This window comes from Gopherus flavomarginatus, chromosome 1 (assembly GCF_025201925.1).
Source record: "Gopherus flavomarginatus isolate rGopFla2 chromosome 1, rGopFla2.mat.asm, whole genome shotgun sequence".
NCBI classification, from domain to species: Eukaryota; Metazoa; Chordata; order Testudines; family Testudinidae; genus Gopherus; species Gopherus flavomarginatus.
Genome location: NC_066617.1, coordinates 173,469,386 through 173,487,058, shown reverse-complemented (window position 1 = coordinate 173,487,058; position 17,673 = coordinate 173,469,386). Strand labels below are relative to the sequence as shown.

General features: G+C 41.0%; 1 protein-coding gene across 1 annotated transcript in view; it reads right to left on the bottom strand.

Annotated features, from left to right (window-relative positions):
- TMPRSS7 (transmembrane serine protease 7) overlaps positions 1-17,673 on the bottom strand; it is a 58,749-nt gene that overhangs the window by 19,113 nt on the left and 21,963 nt on the right. The window contains exons 6-10 of the mRNA XM_050962829.1: positions 16,982-17,020; positions 15,122-15,350; positions 11,171-11,301; positions 8,816-8,928; positions 2,594-2,700 (exon numbers count right to left, since the gene is read on the bottom strand). Coding sequence (XP_050818786.1) covers positions 2,594-2,700; positions 8,816-8,928; positions 11,171-11,301; positions 15,122-15,350; positions 16,982-17,020 — 619 coding nt within the window. The remainder of the gene's footprint in view (positions 1-2,593; positions 2,701-8,815; positions 8,929-11,170; positions 11,302-15,121; positions 15,351-16,981; positions 17,021-17,673) is intronic.

Below are 17,673 nucleotides of genomic sequence, written 5' to 3'. Positions count from 1 at the left end.
TTATGGAGAGATTCCCACTAATAAAGCCCCACCTCAGCTTCATTTTCAGATATCACACTGGATATGAAATCATCCAAGAAGTCTTCTAACATCCTAAATCCTTCAAGGTTCTGTGACAATCAGTATCCCTATGTTCACCCTTTTTACAATGTTGCACAAAGTATGCCTTGTCAGGTATCATTTGAAAACTCCTATTTTGCTGATCATTACTGGCCTGTAAAATATGTGTGACAACATTCTATGTAAAGTTATAACATTATAAACTCTATGACATTGCTGAGACGTTCCAAGTTTAGAAAAGCAGGCACAAACTGGTTCCTCAGAGACAAAAGGCAAACTGATGCCTCAGACAGGTATCAACAAAATCAAATTGACTATCACCTGTTTAAGAGACCATTCTTTGGCAGGAAAAAAGGATGTGGGTAAGAAATCTGCATTTTGGCAACAAAGTAGCTAGAGGTTCTTGTCCCCACAGACTGTCTCCTGAATCTCAGCTGGAGGTGATTTTCAAAGAAAAAGAACTATAAGAAAGGGGAACAGATGCCCCAAAATACTCCCCACTTTCTCTTTGCTTATAGCACCAGCACCTCCTGAAGGACAAAGCAAGTAACATTGAACTTGGGGAGGAATCCTGGTCAAAAGGAATCCAGCCAGTAAGACTGCTGAAGCATGTGGTGAGAGTGGCCTTTGCTTTGAATTAATTTAGCTTAACTTAGATACTAGTTTATGGATTATTTTTTTATTTTCTTGTACCCATTTCTGACTTTTGCACCTCATTACCTGTAATCATTTAAAAATCTATCTTTCTGTAGTTAATAAACTTGATTTACTTTTTTTTCCTAAACCAGTGTGCTCAGACTGAAGTGTTTGGGAAACTGCATTTGAGATAACAGGATTTGTGCGTATACCATTTTTTATTAATAAAATGACAGACTTTCTAGGAGCTTGTGTTGTCCGGGAGAGGACTGGGCAGTACAAGACACACATTTCTGGGGAAAAGTCTGGGACTGGGAATTTGCTAGTGTTGCCCTGCAGTGTAATAGCCCTCATACTGAATAGCTGGGAGTGATTTACATGTTTGAGGCTGTGTGAGAGCAGATCAGGAGTGGTTACTCTCACAGCAAAGCAATGTAAAAGGCACCCCAGTCTGGAGAATTGAGGGAACACAGCTGTTCAACAGTTCAGATTGTACCCTGGGGAATTTCACAGGTATCCTATAAACTACTTCAGGAAAAAATGAAGTCCTCTGGATATCTATTTGATATGGGAAATACTTAGTGTCCATGTAATCCAGTAACCAGCTTCCATCAAATATCAACGCCAGAAGCTTCAGAAGGAGGTTGAGCCTCTCATTTAAATACTTAACTGTATAGGATTATAACAATGGGAAGGCATTTTTCCCTTGTTCTAGCTAATGAGCTTTTCATATCCTCAGGTAGACCCAAACTTGGACTAGTCTCCAAAGTAGGTTCAGAAGTTAAAGTTTGAGTTAACAGCTAATTAGATTCGATGTTCCAGTAAAGCAAGATTGTGGGATGGTGGGGGGGGACCCAACAAGTAAAGGGTGAAGGGAAGTGGAGGGGAAGGACTACAACAGAGTGAAAAGAGGATGCAAAGAGCCTGTGGGGGGTACTAAAGAATCAGCAATAGTCTAATGACAGGTACATGGTAAATGTACCACACACAGGGCACCCAACTATGCCAGCTTAGCACTTTGGGTGGGGTCTGGTCCACACTACGCTGTTAAACCGATTTTAACAGCGTTAAATCGATTTAATGCTGCACCCGTCCACACTACACTGCTCTTTAAATTGATTTAAAGGGCTCTTTAAATCGATTTCTGTACTCCTACAAAACGAGAGGAGTAACGCTAAAATCGATATTACTATATTGATTTAGGGTTAGTGTGGATGCAAATCGACATTATTGGCCTCATTCTTTTACAGTAGCTACCCACAGTGCACCGCTCCAGAAATCGACGCTAGCCTCAGACCACGGACGCACACCACCGAATTAATATGCCTAGTGTGGACGCGCACAATCGACTGTATAATATCTGTTTTATAAAATCGGTTTAAGCTAATTCGAATTTATCCTGTAGTGTAGACGTACCCGGGGAATGGAGATAGGGACAGAAGAACCAGGTCTTCCCTAATAAAGTCCCTATGATACCTGATATGCTTTCACTAGACTCCAATTAGACTCAATATCTTTTGTGAGCAATCATGAAATTAAGTTACAGGTTAAGAAGTTGTACAAAAAATTCAGTTTGATTAACCCGGTGAACCCAAAGCTATTTTGCATGGTTCACAGGACATCCATCTTCATCATGTTCTCCCATTCCTCTCTCTTACATGAGGAGAGAGAGAGCGTGCACCTTCTCTTCAGCCTAGCTGTTCTTTTAATAGAAAAATATCTGATTTTAGGTTTATAGTTATACAAATCATCCAAATAAAGGGACATGTTACAAATGCTGTGCTTGTTTACAAATCCCTCTTCCTCCCCCTTTTTCTAAGAATTACTAACCCAGATGCCTCAGGTGAATGAGTTTACTGACCAGTCTTAGTTTAATAACCCATGTGGAAATACTTACATGCGTTCATTAATTCTCCACCATCCCCGCTCACAGCCCTTCATGCTCTTCTCACTGATAGTGTAGTTATGAAACTTCAGTGCTATACCCAGGCTCTTCTGAGGAGTCTGTAGCGAACAAGCAGGAAGGTTGGTAAAAACATTTCGTGCACACAGAGAATTAAACTCTTTAGATTTGTCTTAATTATTATGCTCTCAGGATACCAAGCTACAGGAGAGCACTGGCTTGCACAGCTCAACAAAGAGCACCTGATCAGGCCTGATGGTTTTTCAGCTGCCAGCAAAATCTTAGGCTGGCAGAGGCCAAGTGCAGCTGCAGGCTTTCCATCCCTCGTAAGCAAACAATCCTTTCATCTCCCGACTATATATGGAATGCGGCTTTCAAACTGAGATCAAAGGCCTCTGGCTATTCCAACTTCATTAGCGCAGGGGCAGACAGCCATGGCTAACTGACAGCTAAGACAAAGGTACATCTGTGCCAGTTCACCAAGGTTATGGTTTATTTTATTCCATATCATGCTTTTTGGTAGCACATTGCATCCAGAGGATTCCAAAGCATTTTCAAACTCAGATTAAGTCTAAGGATATCACAGACGCAGGTAATCAAGAGAGGTTCTATTTTACAGGAACAGAAGACAAGTGACTAGAAGCTAGTAGTCATGATCTCATCTCGATCTTTTACTGATGAGAGAAGTGTAATTTGGCCACACACACAGCATTTGCATAATACGCACTGACCGTGCTAGAATTAGTTCCTACATACCAAAAAGCAATTCCTGTGTATGTTGTGAAAGGCCTTTTTAGTTAAGAATAGCAGGGGACAAGGTAAAAGCTTTTTAGAAGGTCCTCTCTGCAGTCTGGAGCCAGTTCACTATAGCCCCTGTTCTTCTCCCTTTGTACTCCGTCATTCAAATTTTCTTCTGTCTAGTCTCCAACAATACAACAGTCACTCAATCTGCTTCCTTTATCTCTTATTCCTTGCCTGGTTCTCTAGCTCCCTTACTCATCCCCTCCTAGTTATGTATGCATGCAGTTCTTTTTCACTATTCACCATTCAGTACTTCATTTTATTTGCTCTCTCACTTTTTGCTGACTTCAGTTGGAATATTCCAACGTGCACATAAAAACATCACTTGAATTCCTACCTCTTAAGTGAGTTCCTCCTTCCCTTCTCCCCAACTCCTTGAGTGTGATTGATGGCTCTTTCTGATGCTTTGATTTCCTCTCCTTTAACTCACTTTAGGTTTCCATCCCTTTCCACTCTACCAACACTGCATTTACCAAAGTTACCAGTTGTTCCCATACTTTCTATGGAGGCTCACACCTCTCCTCCGCCTAAGTACCCTAACAACTCAAGACCAATGTGGAAAAACCCTTAACTCCTATTCCCTACTTTAAACTTCCCAACTCCCTCTCATGACCATGAAAAACACACCACTATCCTCCTCAATATGCATGTTTGAAAGCTTTTGTTTGGTTTTTACTCTTCCTCCCACATCAAAACTATTAAGTCCTGCTGGATTGCCTCCACTCTCTCTCTATAGAGTCCAACCTCTCTCCATCCCTACTTCCAAAAAGCTATATCTATATTTTGGCTCATTCACATCCCATTTTCAATTTATGCTTTGCTTTTCCACCTCAACCCTGCTCCCAACCCACTCAAAATCCTACCACCAAGAAAAGAAGGGCTACTTCCCATTCTGAATCTTTTCACCTTACCTTCTCATCAAATTCCAAATCTTTTTCGCCACTTTTAATACACTATTGCTGTGTAGATCACTGCTCTTAGTTATTTCCTTTTACACCTCTCTTGCTATTACACTAACTGGCTCTTTGTTTGTTCCCTTAATACCTTAACAAGTTCCAAGGGTACAAGGCAAGTTAAACAGAGTAGTTGGGCTTCCATGTCCCAGAGGAGATCAGGATACATCACAGAATGCAAAGGAAGGGACTTCCAAGCTGGAGATCATTCTCTATTTCTCTGCTAAAGCACGGAGTCTGGTGTCCTTGCAGCTCTCACAATAGAACTCTCTTTTGTCCTCCAGATAAACTCCTCCTCACATTCATGCTTGACAATAGTTAGGCTGCTGGTGTGCCGAGACCACTGCCTATCATGCTGACCAATATTGTCTCACTGATGCCTTGAGCTCCCCAGTTTGTCTGTATCCATCTTCTGGCTGATCCTTGGATTGTAAACTCTTTGGGGTAGGGGCCATTTTCGAGTTGTGTTTGTGCAGTGCCTAGCACAATAGGGCCCTGGTCTATGACTGGGACTGCTAGGCACTACTGCAATACAAACAATGATAGTGAAAATGAAAAAAGAAGTTCTAAAATACTTAGAAAAGTGATCAAAGTTTTCCCAAAAAATTGTGGAAATTGGTCTGTCTCCACAGTGAAACAAGTGCAAAATTTTGAATCATTTTTTTAACCAACTATTTTCTTTGTAATAACTTGAGCCCAACACTTCCTATACTAAGATCCTGTTTTCAGTTGCTTATAACTTCAAACCTAAACTGTTTGGGCTGAAGCTTTCTGTGCTAGAAGTCTGATACAGGCTAAATATTTCAGCTGTTTCTGAGAACAAAACTAGGGCAAAATGTTTTGCCCATGTTAAAAAACCGGCAACCAGAACGGAGTGAAAATTTTTTTGCCAATATTTTAAAAGACTGAAAAATGCAATTTCAGTAGAAACAAAACTATCAGTAAATTTCCTGAATAGTTTTGACCAAACCAAAAAAAAATCAAAATGTATCAGTAATGTTGAAAGGTACAGTGACATTTCAGTGTTACCAAAACATTTTGATTTTTCAGGTTGGAGTCACAAAGTTGGGGGGCGAGGGGAAGGAGGTGGTGGTTTCACTGGCCTCCTTATAACCTTTAGCCCAGGGGATAGGGCACTACCTGGGGATGTGGGAGACCTGAATTCAATTGCCCCCTCTACCTGAGGTGAAGAAAGGATTTTCTCTTGTGTTTCCCCCATTTGAGAAGAGTGCCTTAGTCACCGCGCTATGAGATATTATGGCATGGATCTCTCTATTCTAGTCTACACAGGTTTTTATATCATAGATTCATAGACTTTAAGGTCAGAAGGAACCATTATGATCATCTAGTCTGACCTCCTGCACAGTGCAGGCCACAGAATCTCACCCATCTACTCGTGTATCAAACCCCTAACTTATGTCTGAACCACTGAAGTCCTCAAATCATGGTTTAAAGACTTCAAGATGCAGAGAATCTTCCAGCAAGTGACCCGTGCTCCACGCTGCAGAGGAAGGCGAAAACCCGCCAGGGCTTCTGCCAATCTGCCCTGGAGGAAAATTCCTTCCCAACCCCAAAGATGGCAAATCAGCTAAACCCTGAGCATGGGGGCAAGACTCACCAGCCAGACACCCAGGAAAGAATTATCTGTAGTAACTCAGATCCCACCCCATCTAACATCCCATCACAGGCCTTTGGGCATATTTACCACTAATAGTCTAAGACCAATTAATTGCCAAAATTAGACTATCCCATTATACTATCCCCTTCATAAACTTATCAAGCGTAGTCTTGAAGCCAGATATCTCTTTTGCCCCCACTGCTCCCCTTGGAAGGTTATTCCAGAACTTCACTCCTCTGATGGTTAGAAACCTTCATCTAATTTCAAGGCTAAAAACTTCCTGATGGCCAGTTTACATCTATTTGTTCTTGTGTCCACACTGGTACTGAGCTTAAATAATTCCTCTCCCTCCCTGTTATTTATCCCTCTGATATATTTATAGAGAGCAATCATATCTCCCCTCAGCCTTCTTTTGGTTAGGCTAAACAAGCCAAGCTCTTTGAGTCTCCTTTCAAACAACAGGTTTTCCATTCCTTGGCTCATCCTAGTAGCCCTTCTCTGTACCTGTTCCGATTGGAATTCATCCTTCTCAAACATGGAAGACCAGACCAGAACTGCACACAATATTTCAGAGGAGGTCTCACCAGTGCCTTGTATAAGACCTCCTTATCTCTACTGGAAATACCTTGCCTGTTGCATCCCAAGACCGCATTAGCTTTTTTCACGGCCATATCACACTGCCGGCTCATAGTCATCCTGTGATCAACCAATACCCTAACATCCGTCTCCTCCTCGGTTACTTCCAACTGATGCATCCCCAGTTTAGAACAATAATTCTTGTTATTAATCCCTAAATGCATGACCTTGCACTTTTCACTATTAAATTTCATCCTATTACTATTATTCCAGTTTACAAGGTCATCCAGATCTTCCTGCATGATATCCCAGTCCTTCTCTGTATTGGCAATACCTCCCAGCTTTGTGTCATCCACAGACTTTATTAGCACATTCCCACTTTTTGTGCCAAGGTCAGTAATAAAAAGATTAAATAAGATTGGTCCCAAAACCGATCCCCAAGGAACTCCACTAGTAACCTCCCTCCAGCCTGACAGTTCACCTTTCAGTACGACCTGTTGTAGTCTCCTCTTTAACCAATTCCTTATCCACCTTTCAATTTTCATATTGATCCCCATCTTTTCCAGTTTAGCTAATAATTCCCCATGTGGAACTGTATCAAATGCCTTACTGAAATTCAGGTACATTAGATCCATGGCATTTCCTTTGTCTAGAAAATCTATTACCTTCTCAAAGAAGGAGATCAGGTTGGTTTGGCACAATATACACCTTTAGTAAAACCATGTTGTATCTTGTCCCAATTACCATTGACCTCAATGTCCTTAACTACTTTCTCCTTCAATTTTTTTTCCAAGACCTTGCATACTATATCATGCTCCTGATGGTAGTATTTAAGCACTTTCCAATTGTAAGTTAAACAAGGAGACTGCACATCTATCATTTGGTGTTTATTCCCTCAGGCTATGTCTATACTTTGAGCTATGGGCATAATTCCCAGCTTGAGGAAAAATATCAAAGCTAGTTCCGACAGAACTAATGCACTACAAATAGAGTGCAGCCATGGTGCTCTGAGTACGTGTCAGACAGCAAGTACTCAGGGTGGCTGGCCCCTCATACTGCCACAGCTACACTCTTTTTAGCGCACTACCTCTGATGGAACTAGTGCAGGCACATCTCCTCAAGCTGGGAATTACACCCAGCGTAGATATTCCGATGCTCTCCTGTTGAAGCAATTCCACTTTGTATAAGTGATTAATGTCACTGGAGCAGGGACTTGAATATGGGTCTCCCCCATCTCAGATGACTGCTGTAACCCCCAGACTCAGTCTCTTTTCCTAGTGCAGTGACTATTCACTGACATCACAAATAAGTAGGACTTGTCACTATGAATCCTGAGAAGTATAATGCACGAAGAGTGCCTGCAGATCCATGGATATGAGAGGAGAACACAGAGGCGTTCAAAGTAATATTACTACAGTTCAATGTGTACATAAGACCCCACATTTTCTTAAATGACCATCCAAAAAGGTACCAAGTATTTTACATTAGTTATCTGCATTTATCAGCCACCTCTTCAACAAAAGTAGAGACTGTGCAGAATCAGTCTGAGATGTTTTAGAAGACTGGCTGAAGTGTTTGGAGTGGAGATGCTCAGAAGGCAAACACTGTCTACACACAGCCCGTGGACCGGTGTCACTGCACTTCATGCTGTTTTGTGTAGCTTTACATTTGCATACATTAGCACCAGGGGCCAGATTTTTCAGAAGAGCTGAGCTTCCCTTTAAGCAGCAAAGTGAGTGTTGGGTGCCAGGGTGTTGAAAAATCTTGCCTTGAGCTTTAAAATGAGAGGTGCTGAACTCTGGTGGAAAATGTGATACCAGCTCCGCGAATGCTGAGCTCCTACAATCCAGCCCTACATCTCAGATGAATGGCGGCAGACAGAACACACTTTCTGTTACACAAGGGACTTCACACATGCACATTTTAAATTATTTACATCAAAGCATTTTATGAATAATTCTTGTTAACAAATAAATCTAATCTAATCTTTCATGGGATGCCTCCTGGCTTTTCAAGTAAAATTCACAGCCACTGTTATTGCAGACCCATTTGTCTGTTTCAAGATGCTACTTTCTGTTGGGCGTTTCAGTGGTTACTTTCTACAGGTCCCAGTGCATTGCATGTATTCAACAATAACCAGTCTATAAGAGGACTACCCCGTTTCTCAGAAAGCACGTCACTACCTAGCAAAAACCTTCCTTTGGCCTTCTCTAAGGATTCTGTTGCCTAAATTATGCAAAATGCCTAAAGAAGAAGAAAAGACATTACCTGAAAGTTCCACGTACAAATACATTTTGGAGGATAGTAGCTTGGATAATATGGACTCCCAATTTGCCCCTCAAAGCCAGTTTTCTCTTTTGCCAATATCATTTTTCCACATTCTAAAAAAAGAAATTTTGGTGAGGTTTCACATTATTTTAAATATCCCAGTTTTGGAGCCTGTTAGATAAGTGTCTAAGTTAGTTGCTGTTCTTTGGCTACACAACAGGACAACTTAAGTGTTGTTTTCTGGCCCACCCACGAAAGATCAGAGGCCAGAGCTGTACAAAAATAGCAGCAGCAGAGTGGCACTGAAAATGCAGACACTGAACTGGCAAGCTCCAAGAATGCTGCCTCAGAAAATTCACTCCATGTCTCTCCCAAAACAGGGAAGTCACCAGATCACATTAACTGTTCGGTCCTCCACAGCTGCCAACTAACAACCTCAAGCCAACATACTGCAGCTCAAAAGTAGAGGTGGCTCACAGATGCCATTTCTTCCATTTTACAAGACCTTGTCAGACTCATGAGCAGTATTTTTTTTTAAACAAACCCAAAAAAGTGCCTTTATGTTTGAAAGTTTAATCACACTCAGTTACATGGATCTAAAATATTACCAAGTAATGTATTTGCAACCAAAAAACATCAGCATTGTAGTAGTGTGTGAGAATCTCTGTTTTATAAAGCCAGAAAGAACCATTTCAATTATATTGTCTGACCGCCTATATAACACAGGCGTTAGGAACTTCTCATAATTTCTCTTTGTAAATTTTTAAGTTGTGCCAATGGTTAAATATCTTCAATATTAAAAATTTGCACTTATTTCCACTCTAAGTTTGTCTAGCTTCAGTTTCCAGCCATTGGACTAAGTTATACCTTCATCTGCTAGATTGTAGAACCCTTTTTCATCAAATTTCTGTTCCCCAAGCAAGTACTTTTAACCTGAAGTCACCTCTTTATCTCAAAGAGAAATTGAAAAGAAATGGATTAATCACAAAGGTCTAAAACCTGCTTGTCTATATTCATTGCCCAAACAAACAGAGAAATTTAAAATGTAAACAAGATATGAAGAGTTAAACAACAAAATTCAGCTTTAATACTTGAGTACTCAACACCTTTAGCCTCAGTACTGCCAGTCAGACTCCAGCCTGTAGGAGCAGTTGCATAAGTAGCTAAAGCTGGGACCCAGGAATGCTAATAATCTCAGAGACTGGACTTCCTCTGCCCTGTGCTGATTGGCTGTTTGCTTCAACCCCTCCCTCACCATCTCTTCAGCTCAGCCTCACTCCACACCTACCTCTGCAACATCCCCTCTCCTTTCAGTTTCCTTTCCATGTAACTTATCCCCTCCTTACTCCCCTGAACCCATACCCCACAAGCCAAGAATAAAATTGTGGCACCAACATGTTTGCCCCCATCATATCATTCACTCTACTTGTCCATTATACCCTTTCCCCTACCCTGTGTCTGTCCCATTTAGATTATGAGCTCTTTGGAGACACAGACTGTCTAATGCACTGTATTTGTGCAGCACCCAGCAAAAAGGGGCCCCATTCCTGGTTGCCTCTTAAGCACTCCTCTTATAAAGATGATTCATTAAAACAACATGCCCAAACACAGGATTTGTTTATGTTTATAAATGGACAGTGGCCCTTCAGTTGGTCAAAAATCTGCAGCAACTTCTTGGCTCGCCCATAGTAGCACACTGTGATCACGAAAAGCTGCCTGCAGTAAATTATGACAGGTTTCAGAGTAGCAGCCATGTTAGTCTGTATCCGCAAAAAGAACAGGAGTACTTGTTGCACCTTAGAGACTAACAAATTTATCTGAGCATAAGCTTTGCGCCCAAAGAAGCTCATGAAAGCTCATGCTGAAATAAATTTGTTAGTCTCTAAGGTGCTACAAGTACTCCTGTTCTTTTTGCAGTAAATAACATCTTCTTAACATGAAGCTGTGGGAGGAATATTTGTTAACTGAGTGACTGTCTATAAATAAGGTGCACAACACCTCCATCTACTGGCATACTGAACTATAGGACTGGTGATTAGTTTGAAATACAAGTTCAGTCAAGTTGTTTTTAAATGTACTTCCATGACTGTATCACTTAATGCTGACCAAACATGACAGGAAGGGGAGAAGAAAAATAGGGAAATTGTATCATGCTAGGAGTCAGCATGATAAAAACAATTCAGAAGAGACAAGTGGGTACTGAAAAACATGAAAGAGCTCGAGATGATACAGAGGTAGAAGCGAAAGAAGGGCTAGAAGAAGCTGACCAGGAGTTATCCAAATTCATTAAGTCAGCCTATGGTGTCTGAGTGGCATCTCCATGAAAAATAAAAATTCATTTAAATGATAACTTACTTTCTTGTTTAATGACCTCGAAGTACCCATGAACTTCCTTTGGTTGCTGTATTTGTGTTGACTTAAACATTACCAGCATCAAGTTATTTGTGGAAACAAATGACATTAATGAGATGGTTGGTTCACAAATTCTAAGGGGGGAAAAAGGTGACATGAATAGTATTGTGTTAAAAGCACATTCATCTTGTTATTAAATGTGCAAAGTTTCCATGGGACAACCAAGTTTGTAAAGCCATTTTCTGTCCAAACTCTACTTTAAAATCACTGACCTTCCCTTCTAGAAGGACATGTGCTTCCATACTATTTTCAGGTCAGCAAACAGTGAAGCTAAGCTTATGGTTTGCTACTATTGCTTTTGGGTGAGGGAGGGGAGCTGTTTTGAGGTTTTCCATTTTAATACTGAAAATAAACCACACAATAAGTACATCTGATCAGCTGCACCATATTATTCTTTAGTTATAAAAGGACACTCCTCAGAGAGAGAAATCCAGCCCTGTTAGATCTGGTGGCATTTCCAAGAGCAACACACGTTTGGTTCCCACAACTTCTAGTGACGTACATGCCCTTCCATATGCTAGTCTTACTCATTTCCAGCCCTCAGAACTTGCTTCCACAATAAAATGTAATTGCCCAAGTCTGCTGTTCTGTGGAACTCAAAGCTGAATGAGTCATTCAGAGACTTAACAGGACTCATCTCAGCTGCAGCCATAAATAAAGGTGGCAGTGGTGGGAAAGTTTCCTAAATGCCTTTTTCTTTTCTTATTCCTTAAACATCTCAGCTTTCCTTTCTCTCTCATCATCGTTTGGCTCAGCTCCCCACCTCTCCTGTTCAATGGTTTCTTGAGCGGCTTGACCATTTTGCCACCAAACGTCTCAGTCATTTACACCATCACCAGATATTCTCCACAACAGTTCCTCCCACTTCTTCCTCACCCCCTGCCTGACTGAGAGGGTGGAGACATGTAACTTAATCCTAAAGACTCTTCCTTTTCCTCCATCAGGCATGGTTGACATTTTTTATTCCCTCTGGATTTTTAAAGACACAAAGAGCAGAATGGCTCAAATTAAGTTCTGATCTATCCAGGTAGATTAGATATTATGCCACAGAAATAGGATTTTTTTTTATTCATAGTGACACTATTGAAATGTTTGCCAAGATAATAATATTTTAAGAACTGGGTATGAAAGTAGCCAGTACCCTGGACTTGCCTTATGAAACAAAGATAAAATTTGCTGAATTAAGTTAAACCTCACTGATCTGAAGCCTAGAGTGGGCGCCCTTGCAGGCCCATGAGCAGGGGGGGAGAATACAGGTTCCATTTGTGATGCTGGCAGGCCAAATGCCAACTCCTGCCCAGGCTACAGGCATTAGCTCAGAAATGACAACCTCGTAGCTGGAGACCAGGCCAGGTCACCTGTATGAGTTTTGCTCAAAATAGGTATTAGTCTCTAAAGAATGTATTTAGTGTTTAGACTCTATGAAATGCTTGTATGTTGCTGCATGTATCAATCTCACTTATAATATAGATATTATAAAGGTAATATTAAAGTGTTTGCTCTGAAACTGTAAATCCCCACAATCAGGAGAGAAGCATTACCAAAGTGTGAAATACTAGTTTGCCACAGAAGCTGTTATCTCCTGCCCAACTAAAGGCGGCCCTTAGACACCAGACAAACCATTGTGGAACATCAGTGGGCAAATCTGTCTATTCAAATTCCATCTGTCTGTCTATTCTATTGATTGCTCCCTGCTCCCCCGCAACCCAGAAAGAGGAAACATGCACATGAGCTCAACCCATCATCATAAACTCTGGGGGAAGAGAAAAAAAATCTCTGACAAGAGGAAACTGCATCTTTTTGGTTGTTGGCTAAAGGGCCAGAGATTCTAAAATGAACTCAAAGATCCCCAGGGGCTGCTTGCTGGGTCTGCCCTGAAAGACACTTTGAACAGACAGATAGTTACAATTCTGTCAATGTTAGGATTTAGATGGTAACGTGTGTGCGCACACACACCCACACACACCCCAGGGTTCAGCAACCTTTGGCATGCAGCTTGCCAGGGTAAGTCCCCTAGCGGGCCGGGCCGATTTGTTTACCTGCTGTGTTTGCAGGTTTGGCCGATTGCGGTTCCCACTGGCCAATGGGGACTGCAGAAAGCAGTGGCCAGCACATCCCTCGGTCCATGCCACTTTCCGCAGCCCCGATTGGCCAGGAGTGGAGAACCATGGCCAGTGGGAACCATGATCGGCCAAACCTGTGGACGTGGCAGGTAAACAAAATCGGCCTTGCCCGCCAGGGGACTTACCCTGGCGGGCTGCATGCCAAAACGTTGCCGATCCCTGCTTTAACCTGTAAATAGGTCAGTCCTTTGTTCTAGTTAATAAACCTTTAGATAATTTATTACGGGACTGGCTACAGTTATTGTCTTAGGTGTAGAATCATCTAGAGTACCAACTGATCTGGGTTAAGTGATTGATCTCTTGAGACTGGAAGCAACCTGAATGTGGTGTGATCTTTTGTTTAAGTGGCCATTTATCACTAAGTCCAGTTTGTCAGAGTGGCAAGATAGACTGGAGAAGTCTAAGGGGACTGTCTGTGATTCCATGGTAAGACTGCTAGTGATACAGATGTTCACATTTGTTAATGGCTTGGTGAAATCTAATTATAGAACACATCAACTTTGGAGGGTCTGCCCTGTTTTCTGACAGTATGCCCTGAAGTAAGCACTCTCAGTCATGAGCCACTCCAGATAGGGTACCAGCTGTAGGGGTGAATGCTGGGGGGTTCCGATGTGTGCCACCCTCCTCCCCACACACGCTTCTAGGAAGCTTTCGCCACTCCTGTCTCAAGGCAACTTGACACCATTGCCCTGAACTTTGACATTGGTTAGTGTGAGATAAAAGAGTACAGATGACAAAACCAAACGGTCTCATCACCTTTCTGAAAACCAAAACATTAACATTCTGAAGTCATTCACAGTCTGGCTGGCTCAGGGAAGTTGTATTGGCCTTTCACAGTTCACTTACAGAAAAAGTGTAACAAGGATGTTGCCACTAATAGTGGTCTGGTAGCCCGTATGAACTGAGCCCGTGATCTCAGTAAAGTTTCCAGTGGATGGGTGTCCAGAATACAAAATTCACCTCCCTTGTTCACCCTCTTGCTGGGCAGGAAAAGAGATTTAAAGGGCTACAAAACTAAGCTTTCCATCTGTACATGGTGTTCCCTTCAGGTCAGAGTTGAATCACTTGAGCAGAGTGGGAGAAGCTGTCACTGCCCATATAATTCCTGTACTCTATATTAATTATTATTATTCCAATAATATCCAGTGGACCCAATCAGGGCATAAGAACCATTGTGCTAGGCACAATACAAACACATAACAAAAATATTTGTCTGTCCCTCCAAAAAAGACCCTATATCCTTCATTCACCAACTCTCTCCAGCTATAAAAATTCACAGTACTCAAACTTTTAAATAAGTTATAAACTGGACAATCCTTAAAATACAAATATTACTTGCAATTGAAAGCCATGGGACAGCTGAGATAAAGCACCATGCAATGGAGCTGGAGTAGTGTCAGCAGAACCAGGCTAGCGGTTGTTAAAGCAGTGCAAGGCTATCAGTTTTCACACATGAAAAGAGAGTTTCTTGATGTCTCCTAATTTGTTCAAAGGATAAATTTTGAAATTCCTGAAAGGAAATGGGAAATTCTTCCCAATAACAAGCTGCATATTTTCACACTTTTGCATCTAAGTTTAATATTTATCATTTTCCAAATGCCTTTTATTTAGCAAGACCGCTCATTTCTTCACGTAAGATAATTAAGTTCTTGATTATCATTTGTACAAAAAACAAAATTTAGTGAGGACTTAAACTAAAAAGTAAAAATCACAAAAACTCTTCATGAAAAGTTTGCAGAACCAAAGAATTCTCATTTAAATATATACATACCGGTAGAGTATCTTACTTTTGATTGGCATCAAAGAGTCATAAATGGTCAGTGAGTCAGTGATGCAGTTATCTGCTTCAATGTGAATAGATGCTACTGAGAGACGAATTAGATGGCCCACTAATGCATTCAGTTTGAAATAACAAATCATCCTCCCAGAGGTAGCAGTGATGTCCAGTGGAAAGTGCTGATGCAGACGATCTGCATATAGATCGTATATGCAATTTGTTCCTGTAGAAATATCACATTTTCAACGTTAATATTGACTCACTGCACCTGATCAAGAAGAGTGAAACAAGGTGGGCAAATGTAACAACTGTATTCATAAAGATTCTTGTGAACAGAATATGCCAATATATCCAGTGGGCTTTTACCGCCTCATTTATTCACAAGTCTATGATTAAAGACAGTTATAGTGAAAAGAAAATTGAAAGAGAATAAAAGCATGGTGCATGCCAGTATGAATAAATATTTGACGGAGCATTTGTATGGAAGTACTGTCATTTTGAAAAGCTGCTATTTGCACAATATATTTGACATACACAAGGATTCACGGGTCAACAGAAAGAAGAGGTAAATTCTAATTGTTCATTATGAAAAGTTTGCCCAGCCACATGGCAGAAACCCAGGTGATTTCTGGTCTCCACTAGACACCATTCATTTCTAAGCTTCAGAGCATCCAAAGTGCACTGTTGTATTGCTGTCATTAAGGTTTCTGATCTGAAGTGTCCATCTGGTTAGTTATTGCTCTTCTACTTGTTAAAAGAAACAAGCTAACAATTCTGCTGGCAAGTCTACAGTGCAAATAGTGCAAATTATTAGGGTTTAGTGCAACATTCCCAGGAAAGCCCCAAACCACATACAACTGGTCTGGTTTCAGTTTATGACAAAGATCGAAATTTGAACAAAGCTCATTGGAAAGTACCACTGAAGTTTGCAAACCTTAAATTAAGTTAATATGAGCACCATTGTATTCTAGTATCAAGGTTCTTTTAAATACCACTTACCAACTGCTCTCACATACACAGTGAGTGTATCATGTGGACAAAGGAAGACTAGAACATGATGTCATCTTTTTCATTCATGGGGTTTAGGAGAGAGAGAGAATCTCAAACATCTGTTTGTATCAAATGGCCCTTTTTCCTTCTCCCCTCCCCCTTTCCCCATCTAGAGGAGCCACATACAGGACTAAATTAAGATCTGATCTTCATGTTATTGCCACTACCATGGAGTTGGAACACACATCTTATACTATTTCAGTTCCATAAATGGCTCCTTTAAATACTTTAAAAAGCCTGTAGAAAGAACCACTGTAGACCCCGTGCCAACTGCTGCTACAGCCAAGAATGAATCCAAGAAACAATCAAGTACAGGAACATTTTAGCAAATAAGACCTGAGTTTCAAGCAACTCTGATTTATGGCAAGAGTCTGAAACCAAGTGGGAATCTGCCTGGTATCAACCCATAAGGTCAGGAAAAATAAGCAGTTTTGAGCAACTTTTGCTTTAAGTTATGGGATTCATTCAGATACTAAAAACTCATTATGTAATTTCAGAGGGAACAAAGTGGAGGAAGATAGAACACCCCAAAAACCTAAGCCTCTGGAGTGTCACACAGATGTAGTTACAATCATATATTGATACTGGTTTGTGATAGCTATCAAAATACTATCAAACAAACAATATTTTCAGAGACAGATTCTGAGCTTGGGCACAAGCAGGACTCCCCATTGACTGCAATGGCAGCTCCACACATACATGCCATAGCTGAATTTTACCTTGCAGAACAAAACTGAGCAAATGCACATCTCATTAGAAGTGAAAAACAGTGAATATTGAAACAAAACGAAACACCAGAATTACCTGTTCCAGTTGTTGATGAATAATCTGATCGTAGCCCAGCTGCACTGGAAAAGAAACTAAAGTGAACTTGCTCATATTTTACATGGAATTCAAAAATCCAGCATTTAAATCTAGCCAAATCCATATAAAAACTTTGTAATGGATACACTTTACATATTTCAGCTATCAGTTTCATAATCCTCTGCTGAGAGTGTCTGACCCCTGAATAGTCTGAGCAGAGAAAAAGAAAGCAGTGAGAATTCTGTGGAATAAATTCATAAAAGCTTAGTAATTCCAGCTCTCACACACTTTTAAGGGAGATTCAACACTGAGAAAATCCCATCCATCCTATAACCTGCCAATTGCTGATCATCAGAAACCCTATCTGCATCTCAGGCTACATACCTGCAGAGTGTGCTATCTGGCTACTATGGAAATAGAACACAGAGTTTTGTATTAGATCTTAGGGACCACACCACTCAGCTAGCACATGTTGTAATCTGATTTGGGGCATCATGATCAGCAAATGCACTGAATGATGCATCACTTGCGTCCTCGACCTCACCAAAATCTTAAGGCCCCTAACTGCATGAGCTGCTGAACATTCAACTGCCGCTGAAGGCAATAGGAATTGAATGTGCACAGCACCCTCAAGATTAGGTCCTTAATACAGGATAGGACCTTTCTGGTCATCAGTCATGTACGTTTTTTTT